General features: G+C 58.4%; 2 protein-coding genes and 1 long non-coding RNA gene across 7 annotated transcripts in view; 2 read left to right on the top strand and 1 right to left on the bottom strand.

Moving 5' to 3' along the window:
• Nucleotides 1–1,167: 1,167 nt before the first annotated feature.
• UBALD1 (UBA like domain containing 1) lies at nt 1,168–9,233 on the bottom strand. Its single transcript, XM_054643953.2, has 3 exons — nt 8,990–9,233; nt 3,284–3,343; nt 1,168–2,304 (listed from the first exon to the last, which is right to left on the bottom strand). The coding sequence occupies exons 1-3, from the start codon at nt 9,095–9,097 to the stop codon at nt 1,975–1,977; spliced, it is 498 nt and encodes a 165-aa protein (XP_054499928.2). The 5' UTR covers nt 9,098–9,233; the 3' UTR covers nt 1,168–1,974.
• A 372-nt stretch (nt 9,234–9,605) lies between these two features.
• Nucleotides 9,606–12,164, top strand: LOC143695339 (uncharacterized). Its single transcript, XR_013184446.1, has 2 exons — nt 9,606–10,246; nt 11,750–12,164. It is a non-coding gene; the product is annotated as an uncharacterized LOC143695339 (long non-coding RNA).
• A 3,858-nt stretch (nt 12,165–16,022) lies between these two features.
• MGRN1 (mahogunin ring finger 1) overlaps nt 16,023–17,404 on the top strand; it is a 50,406-nt gene continuing 49,024 nt past the window's right edge. For 3 of the 5 annotated variants that reach the window (XM_054644060.2, XM_054644062.2, XM_077186758.1), the window contains exon 1: nt 16,023–16,231. In XM_054644060.2, the coding sequence (XP_054500035.2) occupies nt 16,144–16,231 (88 nt within the window). In that variant the 5' untranslated portion in view covers nt 16,023–16,143. The remainder of the gene's footprint in view (nt 16,232–17,404) is intronic. The other 2 variants (XM_054644061.2, XM_054644064.2) reach the window with 1 other exon arrangement.

Raw genomic sequence — 17,404 nt, 5'->3', positions numbered from 1 at the left:
TGGCCCCAGGGCTGTGAAATGGCATGGGGAGGATGGGGAGGGGCAATGCACCAAGGCTGTGCTGCCTGGCCTCGAGGGACTGGTGGAGTTGGGGTCACACTGCCCTTGCATCCACTTGTTGCAGTGGGGTAACACCACAGGCCAGAGATGTTCCCTCCTCTGCTGCCTCCCCTAAGCTCCTGGGGACACACAGGGCAGCCAGTCTGACACTTTTGGGCTGTGCCATGTCCCCATCAGCTCTCTGATCAGTCAGATCACCAGGTCTGTGGTCTGGCACATGATTTTCCAATCCTGTGGCTCCTGGTGGCCCTGGGATGGTCACAGGCACGTTCCCCTCCTCACCACCCAGGTCTCCCTGTGGCTTCACCTGTGTTTCTCAGGCAGCTGTCTCTCTTCAAGGCTGGGGACAAATCCCTTCTCTGTGTGCCCTGGGTGCCTCTGTGCTGCACCCCCTCACCTCACAGACCCATCCCCAGTCCCAGCAAGAGTGGATGTGACCTGGATGTGCCCACACCAGCTTGGATGTGGCCACCACAGCTGGGACAGAGGATGCACAGCCCTGGCTCACTCCAGGGCCCACCAGCTTGGCCCATTTCATCTCAGTGGGGCAGGACTAAGGGTGGCAGCTCCAGCAGAACTCCAAGCAGGGAAGCTCACAAGGGCCAGCCCCAGCTCCAGGCCCTGCCCAGGCTGTCCAAGAGGCACCCCCGATGAAACCATCCCTCCTACATTGTTTATTTTAGCAACACAAACAAGAGACTGAAATTAATTATTGACTGGGGAGTGCAGGGGCACAGCCTTGCTGGGAAAGGGTCTGGCAAGGATAGCAACCTCCAAGGGACCTGGGGAAGAGGGGATAGGAGCCAGGTCACAGCAAAACACCCAGGACCTGTGGATGTCACAAGGGATCCTGAGGACTCAGCACAGCCCTGCCTGCTGGGGTCTCACACCACAGCTGATGTAGCAGAGCTGGGCTTCTGGGGCTGAGCCCTAGATGCACCTGGCAGTCACTGCATGGCTGGAACAGGGTGTTTGCAGGAGCTGGAGATGCAGCCAGCCCTCCTGGGATGCACTGAGCCACTGGGAGAGGGGATCCTGAAACACTCCAGGCTCAGGGCAGCTCTGCCTGCATCCTGCCACTGCTGCAAACGAAGCAAAGACACGGGGTTCAAAGCAGAAGAGCGTGTATTGCAAGCGGCTGCGGCGCATCCGGAGAGACTTCCAGCCGCCGGGAGAAAAGAACAGAGGGGTTAAAAACGATCCCAGTCTCTAGGGTTACACTGTGTCATGCAAAACAGCCCTGGGGCAAACCCCATCCTGGGAGGTTGGAGGGGAGGGTGTGCTGGCCCAGCCGGACCATCAGTGCTCACCCCCTGCTCCGGGCGAGTGGCCAGACGCCTCCCTGAGGGCCGGTGTCCCCCAGCCCTGCTCGCCAGTGAGGACAGCATGTGCGGGGTGGAGGCTGTGGTGGTGCAGGAACAGCCTTTGCTCTCTCAACCCCTTACAAAAAACAAGCCTCACGGGGTGTCTGCCCCCCACCCAGTTGATCGGGGCCAAGGGATGGGGGAAAACACTCAGGCACAACCCAACGCTGCCTGGTGGGGTGGCCCGGGGGACTCTGAGGAAGGGACCTCCTCCATAAATGTCACTGGCATGCAAACTCCGGTGTCCCAAGAGAGGAGGGGGTGCTCCCTCCCCAAGAGTCTGGCAGCGTCAGGGTCCCAGGCAGAGGCCAGCACCGGTCCCACGCAGCCTCCCGCTGTCTCTGGGGAGCTCCATTCAGCTCGAGAACAAGTAAAAACTACTTCAAACCAAACCCATGCAAGGCAGCTATTTGCTCATGTGTCTCGGCGGCTGCCAGACGCCCTGGCAGCGGAGTTCCTCTCCTCTTTGGGGAGGGGGGGAGAGAGAAAAAATATATATATATATATTTATACGCAGGGGTCCCCGCCGCGGCCGCTCTCCACCGCAGCCTCATCTCTCTGCCTCCATGGTCACGTTGGCCTTCTGTTCTGCGCTGGCCTGCTGGGAGACGGCGGCGGGCCAGCCCGCGGGCTGCGCCGGCGCGGCCGGAGTCCACATGCTCTGCTGCTGCTGCTGCTGCCCGGGAGGAGAGGCCGTGGGCCAGGCGGGGTTGAAGGCCCCGTGCTGGGGCAGCGGCGGGGCCGGGGGCGGCGGGGAAGTCGCCATGGAGGCCACGGGGCTACTGCTGTTGAAGCTTTCGGAAGCCTTGAGGCGGGAGAACATGGTGAGGGCGTCGGGGAAGTTGGGCGGCGTGGCCGGCGTGTTGGCAGGAGTGCACATCTGTGGGAAAGGAGACACGGGGTCAGGGGAGTCCCCACCTGCTGCCTCCCACCGGGCTGTGGCACAAGACCCCTGTGCCCCCCTGCTGTGGCACGTGAAGCCCCCAGACCTGTGCTCTGCTGGCTGTGCTGCCCACTAGCAGCTCTATTTAAGGATCTGCAGGCTCATGCTCTCCTGGCAGAGGGCGCAGACAAGACCCCCTGTGCCCAGCCAAGTCGGGGATCCCCTCTGCTCCACAACCCACTGGTGCCACCCTGGGCCTGCAGCTTTCTGGCTTTGCAGGCACAAGGCTCAGGCTCAGCTCCCATCCCCCGGGAGACTGGGCATGCTCCAGCCCTGCTGGGCACTTGCTTTGCATGCTCCAAATCCCCAATTGTCCCAGAGAGTCAAACAAGGCTGCAGCAGCCAGTAAATCCTTAAGACACATCTGCCCAAGCAGATTACAGGCTGCTGGGGCATGAGAGTTAAGGGACTGAGTCTGGGGACAGCTGGAAGAGAGCAGAGGCAGGCAGCACCCACGTGTGGGTGTTTACACACTTCCAGACACTCCTCACCAGAGCCACGCTCCGGCCATGCTCCAGTGAGCACACAAGGACCTGTGTGTGGCTGCTGCAGGATGGGAAGCACCATGTATCTGTGAGTGTGTTTATACAGCTCAGTGCTTCAGGCTCCTCCAGGCTCTCTCTGCCGTGCTGGGCTGCTGTGGACCACTGGCTATGCCCAAAACATCCTCCCTCAGACTGCCCCTTTTGGAAGAGGAGCCCCAAACCATCTGCAGGGCTCTGCTGTCCCACTGTCCCACCAGCTGCTCTCCAGGAAAACCTTCCTTGGCAGGCAGCTCTGGCAGTGCCCAGCCAGACCTCCCTGCCTGCACTCCTGGAGCTGGGAAGCAGCAAGCTGGACATGAGCAGCAGCCTGAAGCACCCGCCAGCTGGTGCTCTGCCCTAGGAGAGCAGTGTGGAGCTGGGAAAGCACTTACCATCTGATGGTGGTGGCTGTAGGGGATGTTTGTTTCTTGGAAAAAAGCACTGAGAGCAGTCTGAAAGGAAGGGAAAACAAAAAGGGAAAGACGATGTTACTACCTGCATCCAAACTGGGCACCCACCTCACCCCTGCACACTACTAGACCCAAAGATGATCCAAAACAGGCCCTGGGGGGCCTTGAGGGCACATCTGCTCCCTGTCCCCAAGCAGGGACCTGTGCCTGCCATCTGCTCACACCAGGGCAGGTGGTATTTGGGACCACCATCCTTGCAAGGAGCAGCTACTGCTGGGGCAGAGCCCAGCAGGTGTTTCACAACTCACCATGACACTCTGCAACCACCGTGTGCTGGGAAACAAAGGAAACCAAATCCAGCCCCAGCAGGAACCAGTTAAAGGCATGTCTTCAACAGGACACAATCACAGTCCCCATATTCCCACCAGGAGATGCCCAGGGCAGGGGCTGCAGCAGGTGCCCACCCCATATGCCAGAACATTTCCAATTCATTTGCAGACAGAGCATGATGGGGACTGACATTGTTTTGTAGCTTCCAGTTAAAACCAGTAATAGTCTGGTAAATATGTCACATGCCACAAGCATGTGAGAGGACAAGAAGGGTTGCAGGTAGGGAAGGCCAGGGGAAGAGGATGGTCAGGAGGGCAGACACCCAGCCCAGGTCTGGGGGTGCACAGCACTGAGCTGATGCAGGAATGGTGAGAAGTTCTTTACTCAGAGAGTGGTGAGGCCCTGGCACAGAGAAGCTGGGGCTGCCCCATCTGTGAAGTGTCCAAGGCCAGGTTAGATGGGGCTTGGAGCAACCTGGGATAGTGGAAGGTGTCTCTGCCCATGGCAGGGGGGTGCAATGAGATGACCTTCAAGGGCCCTTCCATCCCAAACCATTCTGTGATTCCATGATGGTGACTCCTGTTCTGCACCAGGCTTCAACTGAGTCAGGGCTAGAAAACAATGGTTTGATTCAGTTGAGGATGAGACTTGATGCAGAACTGGTTTGGATTTATTTCTGGTTGAAGGAAAAGCCCCCTTCAGTCCTATTCAGGCCTCTCCTCAGGGCCCTCAGGTCTCCATTCTGGGGTGTGAGGTGTGGGGCTGTGGCTGGGTGCTGCCACTCTACCTGAGACTCTGCTCCCTTCCTGAGAGCCAGGGATTGAAGGTACCCAAGCTGCTGGGGAAAAAAAGGCAGAAAAGCCTGGAAAAAGCACAGGGAGGTTGTACCAAACACTGCCCAACTGCAACAGCCACAGTCCTGCCACCACCCATGCTCCTCATCCCAGTGTCCACATGCTCCTGTGTCATTCCCAGGGCCAGCATGAATGACAGCAAGTCAGCTCAGCTCATTGATCCAATGGGAAAATTAATTTTGTCCCAAACATCCAGGCTGGCAGGCCCTGGGAAGGCAAAGAGGTTTATGGTTTCCTGACTAAACAGCAGAAAACTATTGGTACGACCAGGTGGCAGCCAGAGCAATGTCTGCAAACAATGATCCAGACCTGGGTGGGGGAAGCAATTCCTGCTGCAGAGTCTGGCAGCTCCCAGACCACGGGGGGAGTGTGCAATAGCTGGGCTGGCAAGGCTCTTCCCTGCAATAGCTGCATTTAATAACACAGCACCTGAACTCTGCACCCAGCCACGCTGTGAGCTCTGAGCCCTCAGCTCCTGCAAGCAGGACCCAGCAGATCCCAGAGATGGCCATGCAGCAGGAATGGGTTCTGTGGCCCTGCAGAGAGCTCTGCACAGGACAGCACATAGCTCTGAATTAGGGAAATGTCTGACACATACACTTCTGCAGCAGTGACACCCCCTGCCACGCTACCCTTTGTCCTGGGTGAGGTTGGACGTCAACAGCCCGAGGCCCTAACACTGACAGATCGTGATAAGAGAGGGGTAACACCAAACAGGAAACACAGGCAGAGGTGTGGGCACAGCCAGATACCATAAGCTGATTAAATCTGCTCTGTGCTCCTGTTTTCCAAGTGGCCTCATATCTGGGACTGTGCCACTGGCAGACAGTGGCAGAGAAGGTCCCTGCTGTCCCCCTGAGCTGCCCACCAATCCCTGCCAGTGCTGGGATGAAAGCTGTGACTGGGCAGAGGAAGCAGCCCACCAGGGCAGGCCCCTCTGCCTAAAACCCTAAAACAGTCTCTTCCCCTCCATCTGCCCCTTTCCAAGCATGGCAGAAACAGCCCCTGTGCCCAGCACAAAGCCCAGGACCTGCAGTCACCTCCCAAGGGACCTGCAGAGGCCCAGCCTGGTGAGGGAGGGCCCCACGCTCCCCTTGGTGCCACAGGGGCCAGGGACACACACAGGGACTGGGGACACACACGTAACCAAAGCTCCTGATGCCACCTGCTCTCCAGACAGCGTCACAAGTGCCACCGTGACTGCTGCAGCAGCAAAGCCAATTAAGGCTCCTCTGCTGGAGCAGGAGCCCGAGCCCAGCTCAGCTCTGACCCTGGAGCCAAAGCCCCGCTGCCTGTGTCACCCTGGTGTGCATGGAAGCAGGGCAGCCACGGCCTGGCCACGCTCAGCAGGTGACCAGGCCACTGTTACCCCTGCCAGCATGCAAAACCAGGAGCTTCCCAGGAGAGGGATCACACAGGGACCCTGCCAGGGTGCCAAGAGCACCTGTGGTGAGTCAGAGAGAGGGTGGCTGGAGGTGTGAGCCCTGCCAGCACGGAGCACACAGCAGCAGGGGCAGCCCTGGCAGCACCCTGTCCTTGAACCACCAAGGAAGGGGCTTCATGAAATGTAAATACATAAGAGGAAGTGAAATCCAGCCATAGACACAGCAAGTGAAGCCAGACACCTGCTCCTCGTTTTGTTCCCCACACACAACCTCTCTACACTGAACAGAGGCTCTTAGCACCAGGAAAAGGAAGGAATGGGTGGGTTTTTTTAGAAGAAGTTTCTTCTTATCCTCCCCAAATAGCCCCAAGGGCAATGAGCACATAAAGCCAAATAATATCTTTCTACCAATGAAGGAGCCTGATCCACTGCCCAGCCCCATGTGAGACTCTGCAAACTCTGAAATGTCTGCCTGGTAACCTGCTGGGTTCCAGCCACAGAGGAGCTGCTCTCCCTGGCTTCTCCCAAAAAGCCAGGCCCTGGAAGCTGAGTGCCAGCCTTCACCCAGAGACACTCCAAGCTGCTTTCTTGGGCCTGTAAACCTCTCCCTGGGATCAGCCATGGCACTGCTCCAGCTGCTGGAGGGCTGGGCTGGCAGTGCCATTCCAGCTGGCACCCACAGCAGCCATCCCTGGAGGCATGGAAGGGCCCACAGAGCTGCAAGAGCTGCAAATTAAACGGGGCACAAGAGGATAAAGCCTGCCCAGGGTCCCTAGGAAACAGAAGAGCAGTTACAGCGAGTGGGAGAGGCAATCCACACCCTACCCATGAACTGCCCTGTTCCCAAGGGATAGATAGGATGAAAAAAAAAATGGCTCCTTAATCAACCCTGAGTATGGGACAGACTCTGATCAGCTCACAGCACAGCCAAAGGTGACTGTATCCCAAATGTTTTCCTGACCTCCGACCCTGCTCACTGTCCTGGATCATGGGTCTTGGATCCTGGATCACGGTTTCCAGCCTCTGGGTCTACCAGGGCTGGAAAGATACACAGAGCAAATCCTCTCTGCAGCCCTCACTTCATCCTCCTACACAATGGCCCCTGAGCAGCCAGCCTCAAAAGCAGCCCAAGCCCAGGGAAGTAGTCCCAAAACATCAGCATCCCAAAGCTGTCCGTGCTATACAGCAGCCTCCCTCTCCCTCCTGCTGGTGACAAACACCCCAGGGACTGTCACAGGCAGCAAGTGGGACACTGGCCTACAAAGGAAAGGTCCTGGGCAGGGCAGATGGATGCCAGGAGTGCCCTGGCCAGCACAGAGGCACAGAGCTGGGACAACCCAGCTCCCGCTGTGTGTCACTGGGCCACTGAGCTAGCCTGGCTCAGTGCAGAACACCTCTCTGTCCCCGTGTCCCCGTGGTGGCCTTACAGGCAGGAGCAGAACGCTGAGGTACAAGCAGGCTGATTGCATTCGCACGTGCCCCTGGAGGAACGCTTTGACTCCAAGGAGATGGGTAATTTATGCTGCCTTCCCTCGTGCTGAACTTGCCTGAACTCCCCCGATTTATACTCACTGCAGATGCACACCAGCCAGCAAACGGGTGCTGCACTGGAATAACAAAAGCCTCGGGAGTACTCCAGAAAAGAGGTGAGAGCAGGCTGGAGCGGTCGGGAGGTGATCCCTCCCCAGCGTGGCTCCCAGAAGGAGCCGTGCCCAGCGGCCATTTTGCAAAGGGAATTATCTGACCGTTGCACCAAAAGTGAGTGGGAACATGGTAACGGCAGCGTTTGTTTACAGCCCAGCTTCCTCTGAGTCATGTGAGTGCCCAGCCGGCAGGAGACGGCTGTTTCTACTTGTGCAACTCGCCAAACGGTGGCAAAGTTCTGCAAAAAAAAAGCCTTTTGAAAGACACGTTAAAACTTCTGTCATCCCTCCCCGGCTCTTTTGCGACACGCACGGAGGTGGTGGAAGAGGATCCCGCCTGTCCCAGAGGGCCACAGTCAGGCTGTGTTAGTAAACAAACGCCGGAGCACGTTACACATGCAACAACACATCCCACGCCAGCGGTGCTCCCGTTCACCGGGCACGGCGGTGGGATCGCCGGCCCGCTCCTCCGCACATCCCTGCGAGCCCACCCCGCGCTCCCCGGCCACGCACGGCCCGCTCTGGGATCCCTCCTGGCCTGTGATAATGGGGGAATGCTGTGCCCGTACGGCGATGGGCGCCGTCCGTACCGGGTCCGCCCGGCCGCTGTTCCGTTACGGAACGGCTCCGGGACAGCCCGGGCAGGGAGGAGAGGTGCTCCAGCCACCGAGAGGAACCAACGGAACCTGCTGCTCCCCAGCCCTGACTCCGAGCTGCTCCCGCAGCACTGCACAGACATTTCAATTACCGAGGTGCCATTAGCGTCAAATCCATCAGCTCCAACCTAGGGAGCTGCAGAAGAGAAGGAAAAATCCTATTTAGAAAGCAATTTATTGGCGACGGCCACCGCACTGCTCTTTGCTCCCTGCGCTTCGGGTCCGGGGATCTCCGCAGGAGCTGAGCGCCCTGAAAGGCACCGCGGAGCTCCCGCGGCGCCCCCCGCCCCACGCGCGGCCTTAACCCCTGTCAATGTCACGGAGTATCCCGCCCGCGAGCGAGAGGAAAAAGCGCCTGGAGCCAGGAAAGCTTTGACCTACAAAGTCTCCTCTCCCACGGCTGCCCAAGAGCTCAACCTCCCCAGGGCAGGGCCGTGGGAAAGGCTGCGCTGGGGTTTTCCAGCCCACGGCCACGCGGGAGGGCTGCGGCGGGGGCGGGGGGGAACAGGAGGAGGCTTCGGCGGATTCGGCGCTCCCGGCCCGGCCGCGGTCCGGCGTGCGGCCCCGGGAGGCTGCGAGCCCCTCTCTGCGCACCCCCCGCGCAACGTGGCCTCCCGATCGCCCGCCCCGCGTGGCGCCCACGCTCCCCCGGGCACCGCCGGGGGCCCGGCCCGCGCCCCGCCGCCGCCGCCGCGCGTGTGGGCGGGCGGGGGGGCGGCAGCGTGTCCATAGGGCCGGGCACCGATCCACGCTGCCCAAACCCCCCACGATGCCCCCGCGCGGGGACCCGCCCGGGACCGGTACCGGGGCGGCGGCCTCACCTCGAACTGCCAGTGGGCCGCCTGCAGCAGCTGCTTGGCCTGGTCGGCGGCGCATCCGGCCGCCAGCACGAACTGGTTGATCATCACCTGGTGCTTGAGCTCGTCCATGGCCCCAGCCCCGGCCCCCGCCGCCCTCAGGGCGCCGCCAGCACGGCGGGGCCGGCGGCTCACGCCAATGTTTACCGGGCACTGACTCACGGCGCCCGCCCAGCCCCGCCCACGGCCGCCCGGGGCGGGGCGGCCCGGCCCGGCCCGCGCGGCGCCCCTGGGACTTGTAGTTCCTGTTCACCACGCCGCCCGCCGCCCTGCCCCCGCTCGGACCACAACTCCCAGCAAGCCCCGCTCTGTTTGCGGAGCGCTCGGCGCTCGTTGAGTGACGCGTGGGGCCGGCCAACCGCCGCCCGCGGCTTGGTAGTACCTGACCGTATATGGTCAACAACGGCGCGGCCCCCAATGGGAGGGCGGCGGGGGCGGGCCGCGCGCGGGGCGGGGCCGAGGCGGGGCCGCGGGGTCACGTGGGCGCGGGCGGTGTTTACAGTCGGCCGCGTGCGGTTTCCTGTTGACGTGAGGGAGCGCCGGGGCCGCGCCGGGACCGCGCTGTGGCCGGCCCGCCCGCCCGCCCGGGGGCAGCGCTGCCGCCCCTCGGTACCGTGAACCGCCACAGGCCTCGCCGTTGCCCCCCTGCAGCCTACGGGGGTTTGGTGGAGACCCCTTGGCTCGCAGCTGCCCTGTAGCTCCGCGGCCCGGGAGGCGGTGGGGCAGCAGCCCCTTGCCCCCCGCGCCCTCCATCCGCGCTAATAAACTGCGAGCGCGTTGCCCACTCCCGCCTGGTCCCGTTTTCCCTCAGCCGCAGCGTGTCCGTGCATCGCTGAGGCGCCTGACAGGAGAGGTGGCAGCGAGGGAAGGTTCTGGAAGGTGCGGGGGGCTGCCGGCGCTCTGAAAGGCTCCTTTGAGAGCCACAGCCGATGGAAGCCCGCGGGCAGGCCGGTGCCGCAGGGCCCGGCAGGGCGGACAGTGGTGGTGCTCAGGGTAAGCAGGTACAGCCCTGTGGTTCAGTGGCCGGGGCTAAGAACATCAGGGAAAAGATGAAGGGAACTGCCGGCTCCACCTTTCCTGAGCGGAGGTTCCGGGCTGTTTCCTGCAGTTTGGAGAGGTTTGCCTGGCTGTGAGTGGATTGTTTACTAACTCCTCTGACCCTGGCTGGCATTTTGCTGGTGTTTCTGAGCCTTGAGGATTAAATGGCTGAAGCTCGGGCAGGTAATACACTTGATCAATGGGGTTTGCAGTCTATGCCGTGTGGACAGGAATTGCTCTGGTATTGTCCAAAGCTAATCACCATTTTCCATGTGTTCTTTAGTAACCATTCTGGAGTTACACAACCATTCAGCCTCTCCAAGCCTTGGAGAATTTCAGGGCCAAGGGGTTTCCCTTCTCATTCTATATATCTCACTGCCTAAATCCAAGTGAGGGCACAGCTGTACCTGGCAGTGGGACATAGCAAGAGCTGACTGCTCGTTTCTTACAAGGTCAAGACAATCCCCAGAGAGAGGTGACACAGGGAGATTTGTAGCCACCACGGTGTAAATACAGCAGGAAAAACTAATCGCCTGAATGATTAATCAGAAAGAGCCAGGCATGTTTAGAAACCTTGCAGTTTGGTGTTTGGAGGGAGAAGGGTTGGGCCTGGCCTGGCAGGGCTTTCGGGAAGGGTTGTAAACCCTCAGAGCAGGGCAGTGTTTAGGGAGGCAAAGTTCATGGGCTCACCACTCCTTCTGGTGAGCTGTAACTCCGTGTGTGTAGAGCAACCTTGTTGTTCTACACGTACCTGACAAACACAGTGAGTGGCAGTGGGAATAACAGAGACAAAGCACTGGGTAATAAACCCCAAGCAGCTGGACTTTGGATGAGCTGCTCTGGTGACCGGGAGCTTTGCAGGGAAACATATTTCCTTGTTTACATGGGTGTGCTCGTAGCTGCCTTCCCCCAACATGTCCAAGGAGGCTCCTGAAGGCTGGGGGTGGCTGGAGAAATGTGGCAGTGGGAGGGTGGGCGTCCCTCTGGCCCATCTGCCTCCTCTGGGCTGCAGCTCTGTGGATTCTTCTTCCTGGGGTTCAAAGGATCCCCCATCTTTTCCTGGATGCGTTTTGCTGAGCAAAACCAGTGCAGGAGCTGAGGTCTCCTCACCACCCCTGGGGCTCTGCAGGCTCCTGGTGGCAGGAGCCCTGGCCCAGTTTCACCCTGGTCCTCCCCAGTTTGACCACTCTCTCCCCACACCATGATGGCACTCAGGGTCTCAGGTCCCTTGAACCTTGTTGAAAGTGTTTTCATCCCTTTCTCACAGAGGACTTCCCATCTTTGTGTCTTTCCTCACTCATGGTGCAAGCAGACCCTGGGGCTGGCAGCACCAAAATGGGGACAAACACATCTCGGGGAACCCAGAGGTGAAGGTGCAAAACCCTCTGGGGTGGCACCACCAGCATTTGCGGGGCCGTTGCTGCTTCTTGCAGCTTCCACAGTGCCCTGGGCTGGGGGAGTGCTGCTCCTGCAGCCCACAGGACCCACCTGAGGAACTGTGGGACCCTGGTGTGAAAAATGCATATTTTATGATTGGCTTTTCGCAAATATTAAAATGAATATTATATGTGTTGTGTTAGAAAGTAATGCTGCATTAATTCTCTTAAGTAGTGTGTTAAATATAGTTTTGGGTTATAAAGAAATGTTAAAATAGAAACTCTGCTATGTAGGATATTTTTTTTAAAGAAAGGACTTGCAGCAAAATAGCAGCCACAGGACACCTGAATCTTTCAGAGAAAATAATTTATTGCTGTCTTATCAGAAGAAACGAACTTCTTCCCGCCTGGAAGGCGCTGTTAGGATTCAGAGGAAGAAGTTGATGATGACCAGACAGAATCCTGTATTTGAATGGAATTTATGCATCATGTATGAGGTGTATGAATATGCAACAGGCTGTTGTTTTTAAGGGTTAATCCTTTGTTAACGTGGGTCCTTTTTCAGGCTCGTGCAGCCCAGGAAAGGTACCTGGATGTCCATAATTCTTTGTCTCTATTGTCTCATATTGTCCTAATTCAGATTGTCCAAATTATTATTACTTTAATTGTATTACTATTTTTATAACCATTTTATTACTATTAAACTTTAAAAATTTAAAAAACAAGTGATAGGCGTTTTTCACACTGCTGAGGGCTGGCAGGGCAGCCCTGCTCCCTGCCCCGAGGCCTCCACTCTCCTTCCCGTGCTGCTGGCAGTGATGGGATGGAGGAGGCCGTGGTGCAATATCCTGCCTTTGTGTCCCACGGGCCGGCTGGGGGCAAAGGAGCTGCTGCCCTCCAGCTCTGCTCGCTCGGGGCCCTGGGATTTGGGGAGGAAGGGCTGAGCCCCGCCCTGGCACACCGCTGCTATTGTCACTGTGTGTCACACACGGCTCACGGAGCAGGGCCCTCCGGGACAGATTCCCCAGCAAAAGCCCCTGCCCTCCTCTCAGGAGTTTGCAGTTTATTGCAGCCCTGAGATACGTGAACAGTCTCTGTTTCAGCCTGCACGTTCGAAGAATGAGTTGGAGTTCTTCAGTTCTCGGTCTCAGAGTTGTTTATTGTATCTTATCTATAAAAATTTTTCTTCTGTCCAGCTGAGGTCTGCTCAGCAGGACAGACAGAGGCACTCTGACTGCCCCCAGGGAAATGTTATCTCTTTATACTACAAACTACATATAACATGTTTACAATTACTTTCCAATACCTATCACCTTTGTTAGACAGTGAGCTTCTACTCTAAACCAATCCCAAAGTGCCAACATCACAGCAGAAGATGGAGGTAGAGAAGAAGAAGAAAGGCTGGACACACTCAAGTCCCTCCATCTTGTCCCCAAAACCCCTATTCTAAAAACCCCAAAATCTACTTTTTCACCTAGTGACAATTTTATTATTACACTGCTTAAACTTCTGTGGCTTTCAGGTCTTCATACAAAGCTGGTAATTTGCTCCATGGGTCATAATCAAGCCCACAGGTGTTCTGGGCTGTGTGCCAGGGTCTCTGAGCCCTCTGGCAGGGGTCTCAGCAACTCTGGACACCCAGAGGGATTTGGTGAGTTCCGACACCCTCCCAGATGGCAGCAACCCCCACGGGGCCCGACGGCTTCCTCGGAGTGCTCCGGAGAGCTGGGCAGCCCGGGAGGGACCTTCCCACTGCCAGAGGAACAAAAGCCCTCCTGCTGCAGCTCCCCGGGCAGAGCCAACGCCCCCGGCAGTGGGACCGGGCTCTCCCTGCTTCATTCACATGGCACCGAGCTCTTTGCTGCTCAGGGAGTGTGGGTTTGCAGTGAGATGATCTTTAATGTCCCTTCCAACCTAAGCCATTCTAGGATTCCACTATTCTGTCCCAAAAAAAGCTCTGGGGCAGCTGCCTCTGCATGCCTCTTTGAGCTGGAAAAGGCAGGATGCTCTCGGTGCTTAGGTTGTGGGAGGAAAGGGAGAGGGACTCTCACCTTCTGCTCAAATGCAAATTCCCCTCCTCGCCTACTTCATGGTGCAAACACTACTCTGCTTTGCCCCCAGGATGTGGCCAGCTGGCCACCAGTTCTCAGGACAGCACAGGGAGATGGACCCACTGATCCTTGCTGTGCCCAGTCTGCTCCAGCACTGAACCCAAATCAGCTGCTGGGCTGCAGAGTGAGGTCTTGGGGGTTGTGGATTCACCCTGCTCAGTTTGGGGCTGCTGGTGGCTGTTCACATCATCCCACTGCTGCCAGGGCACTGCCCAGAGCTTGTTCCTGTGGCTGTGCAGGCAGGGAGCCCTGGACATGCTCTGGGCCAGTACACTTGTCACTCTGATGGTCAGCAGGCTCCATCCCTGTCCCTGTGATGGTCAGCAGGCTCCATCCCTCCCTGTCCATGTTAGAGAAACCCTTGCACAGAGAGGCTGCTTGAGCGAGAGGCACTGGCACTCCAGGTGCCAGGAGGATCCTGGGGGACACAGCAGAGAGTTCCCAGGCACAGTTACTGCCAAGGCACTGCCAGAGCCTCAGGCTCCCCTGTGCCAGGTGCAGGGTATTCATCTCTTGTGGTTGGCCAGCAGGACTTGTTGCTCATTCCCTGCTTTATCCCTGTCCTCCTTCCCAGCCCTGCTGCACAATGGGATGCAGAAGAGCAGGGTCTGCTCCTGTCCTCACCCCCAGCATGTGTTGCCCTGCATCCCGTGCCTCTTCCAGCCCCTCTGGCTGTGTTTGTGTGGCCACGGCAGCTGCAAGGATAATAACAAGAGATAACTGTCCGGAAGCACGTTTCGCCTGGGGATTGTTTGCTTATTCCTGCTGGGCGTGTTTTAGTTTGTGTTTACAGCCAGCAAATTCCACCCACTGCCTGCTCACTTGCTATCACAAAATCCTCCCGTGCTGGCAGGCTCTGCTCCCTGCTCCATCCCATTTCCCTAAATCCCAGCCCTCTTCCCTGCTCTCAAGGCCAATTTAAGGGATTTCACATGTGCCATCTCAGCTCCTTCATGTCTCTCAGTGATTCCCAACTCCACTGCTGGGAATTTGGGTCCCCAGTTCCTTTGCTGTGTGTGTGCAGGGAGGTACTTCCCATCACAGGGAGTGGCTTTTCTCTGTTCTCTGTGCCAGAGGGAACTTTGGGACTCAGTCTTGGGACATTGGTGGCTTTTTCGTGCCTCTTCCTCCACACCATCCTCCTGACTGTTTTGTCCCACATGTGAGGCAGCCTGTGGCCATTCCCTGTCCTCACATCCAAATCTCAGGCATCTCCGTTTGCTTTCATGTGTGGATTACCTGTGAGGGAGGAACCCAGAAAGCAGAGGCTTTCCCCTGGGAGGCAGATCACCTCCTTTCCTGCTGGCTTTCAGCCTCAGCCAGTAGCAGGTCCCACCTCTGGGAAGTGCTCTGGATAATTCTCCCTGGGTATCCCTGTGTATGATGTGTCCCTGGAGAGCCCTGGGCATCCCTGTGCAGGCTGAGTCTCTCTGGGCATCTCCCCTGTGCTTCCCTGTGCCAGATGTGTCCCTGGGAACCCCCCCTCCCCATGCATCCCTGTGCAGATCATGACCTTGGGCATTCCCCCTCTGCATCCCTGTGCAAGGTGTGTCCCTGGGCATCCATCCTCCCCGTGCTTCCCTGTACAGGATGTGTCCTCGAGCATCCCTGTGGGAGCTCCCAAGGGCTTCTCCATCTAAGGTGTGCCCTGGTGATCTCCATGTCCATGCCTGGGTCTTTCCCATGCAAAGTGCCCCATGCCCATCTCTAGGCCCACTCCTATTCCCATCCTTGTTTTTCTACCCCGTCCCCATTCCCCATTCCCATTCCCATCCCTATTCCCATTCTCCCATGCCCATTCCCATCCCTATTCACATTCTCCCATCCCTATCCTCATCCCTATTCCCATTCTCCCATTCCTGTCCCCATCCCTATTCCCATTCCCATCCCAATTCCCATCCCCATCCCCATTCTCCCATTCCCATCCCCATTCCCCATTCTCCCATTCCCCATTCTCCCATTCCCCATTCCCATTCCCATTGCCCATTCCCCATTTCCCATTTCCCATTCCCCATTGCCCATTGCCATTCCCCATTCCCATTCCCCATTCCCCATTCTCCCATTCCCCATTCCCATTCCCCATTGCCCATTCCCATTGCCCATTCCCATTCCCCATTCCCCATTCTCCCATTCCCATTCCCATTCCGCATTCCCCATTCCCCATTCTCCCATTCCCATTCCCCATTCCGCATCCCCATTCCCCATTCTCCCATCCCCATCCCCATCCCCATCCCCATTCCCATCCCCATTCCCCATTCCCCATTCCCCATTCCCCATTCCCCATTCCCCATTCCCTATTCCCTATTCCCCATTCTCCCATCCCCATTCCCCATCTCCATTCCCGTTCCCGTCGCAGCGCCTTCTGCCGGCGGAGCTCACGGCACCGCCCCCCCCCGCCCATTGGTAGATGCCGCCCCTCCCCGCCCCACCGTTGGTAGGCGCCGCCGCGGTGGCTGCCGGGAGCTGTAGTCCCGGGCCGTGAGGACTCGCTGTCCCGGCGTGCCCCGCGCCGCCGCCGTGGGTGCGGGTCCCGGTGCCGGTGCCGCCGCCGCCGCTCTGCGCCCCCGGGCCGCCCGCCCTGTCCGCGGCCGCCATGGGCTCCCTGCTCAGCCGGCGCATCGCGGGCGTGGAGGACATCGACATCCAGGCCAACTCGGCCTACCGCTACCCGCCCAAGTCCGGTGAGGGCCGCGGGTACCGGGGAGGGGGACAGGCCGTGGCGGGCCCGGTGCCCCCCGGGCCGGGCGGGGAGGCCGGGGAAAGGGCTGCCTGTCACCGGCCTGGGCTGTCACCGACTCTAGCTCTTCCCGCGGCCCTGCCCGGCCGCGCTGGCGGACAGGCCGTGGGTGGATGGATGTCAGTGGGCACAGCGGTGGCACCGGGCCGGCTCTGCCCGGGGGTCGGTGCCCTGCTCTGACCGTGTCCCCGTGCCCGGCATCCAGGCCTCATCCAGCTGTCCGCGCCGCCTGGCACCGTGACCGCCCGTCATCCCGGGGTGCTGAGGGTGCTCAGGGTCCGCTCCCCACGGTGGACGTGCGGCCTCAGCGAGCTGCTGGTCCCGGGCCAGTGCGGCGGCTCTGCCGGTAAAGGGCAGCGCGGCGGAGTTCGCTGGGACAGGGAGCAGAATGGAGTCTGGTTGAATACACGATGGCCAAATTTCCCTTTAACTCCTTAAAATGGCAGTGGCTGTCACCTCGGACCTGTTGGGCTGACACAGCCTACTGGGCGTCTGTTTTGCACAGGGAATTGTTCTGAGGGCTTGGAGAGTTGGGTGCCACTTGTGTGCAGGTGGGATGAGCCCGTGACTCACCTTGTCTTGGGCTGGCTTTTGAGATTAACCAGGTTTAACTTGTTTAAACAGTTTTACTTATTCTTCTCAGAAAACAAGTGGTCAGGGAAATTCAGGTACTCTTTTCCCCTGCAATATCCATTTGCTTACAATTTTTTCTAGGTTTCGGTTCTGGCAGGGCTTTTCCAGGCAGGCTGAAGAATTTGCAGAGCAGCAGTTTGGGTCCCCTCACTCTGAAATACAAAGACTTGTCATTCAGAGATTCAAGTCCTGTGTGTGTCCATGACCTGCTGGCTGTGACATCCTCAGAGGGGACCAGGACCCTTGTTTAATTTGGAGGGGATGCAGGATCATCTCAAACAGAGTCCTGTCATCATTACACCTTGTCTTGTTGCAGGTTGGCCCTCAGCAGGAATGGTGGCATGGAGGAGGTGGAAGGGGGAAACCTGCCTAGAAAAGTCCAACAGCTGTGTTGGCTCTTTTAGGAAATTTAACTGCTTTTTTAGGGGGTTTGGGAGCTGGGTTTTTGGGCACCTGGGAAAGGCAACTGTCACAGTTTGGCTGC

The sequence above is a fragment of the Agelaius phoeniceus genome, chromosome 16 (genome assembly GCF_051311805.1).
Source record: "Agelaius phoeniceus isolate bAgePho1 chromosome 16, bAgePho1.hap1, whole genome shotgun sequence".
Taxonomy (NCBI): Eukaryota; Metazoa; Chordata; class Aves; order Passeriformes; family Icteridae; genus Agelaius; species Agelaius phoeniceus.
The sequence above is the reverse complement of the archived record's forward strand: the minus strand, read 5'-3'. Positions and strand labels throughout refer to the sequence as shown.

Coding starts and splice junctions, on each gene's coding strand:
- UBALD1 (XM_054643953.2), bottom strand. CDS start 9,097: ATGGACGAGCTCAAGCACCAGGTGATGATCAACCAGTTCGTGCTGGCG. Junction 3,344..8,989: donor CGGCCCACTGGCAGTTCGAG/GTGAGGCCGCCG, acceptor CCTTCCTTTCAG/ACTGCTCTCAGTGCTTTTTT. Junction 2,305..3,283: donor ACAGCCACCACCATCAGATG/GTAAGTGCTTTC, acceptor CCTTTCCCACAG/ATGTGCACTCCTGCCAACAC.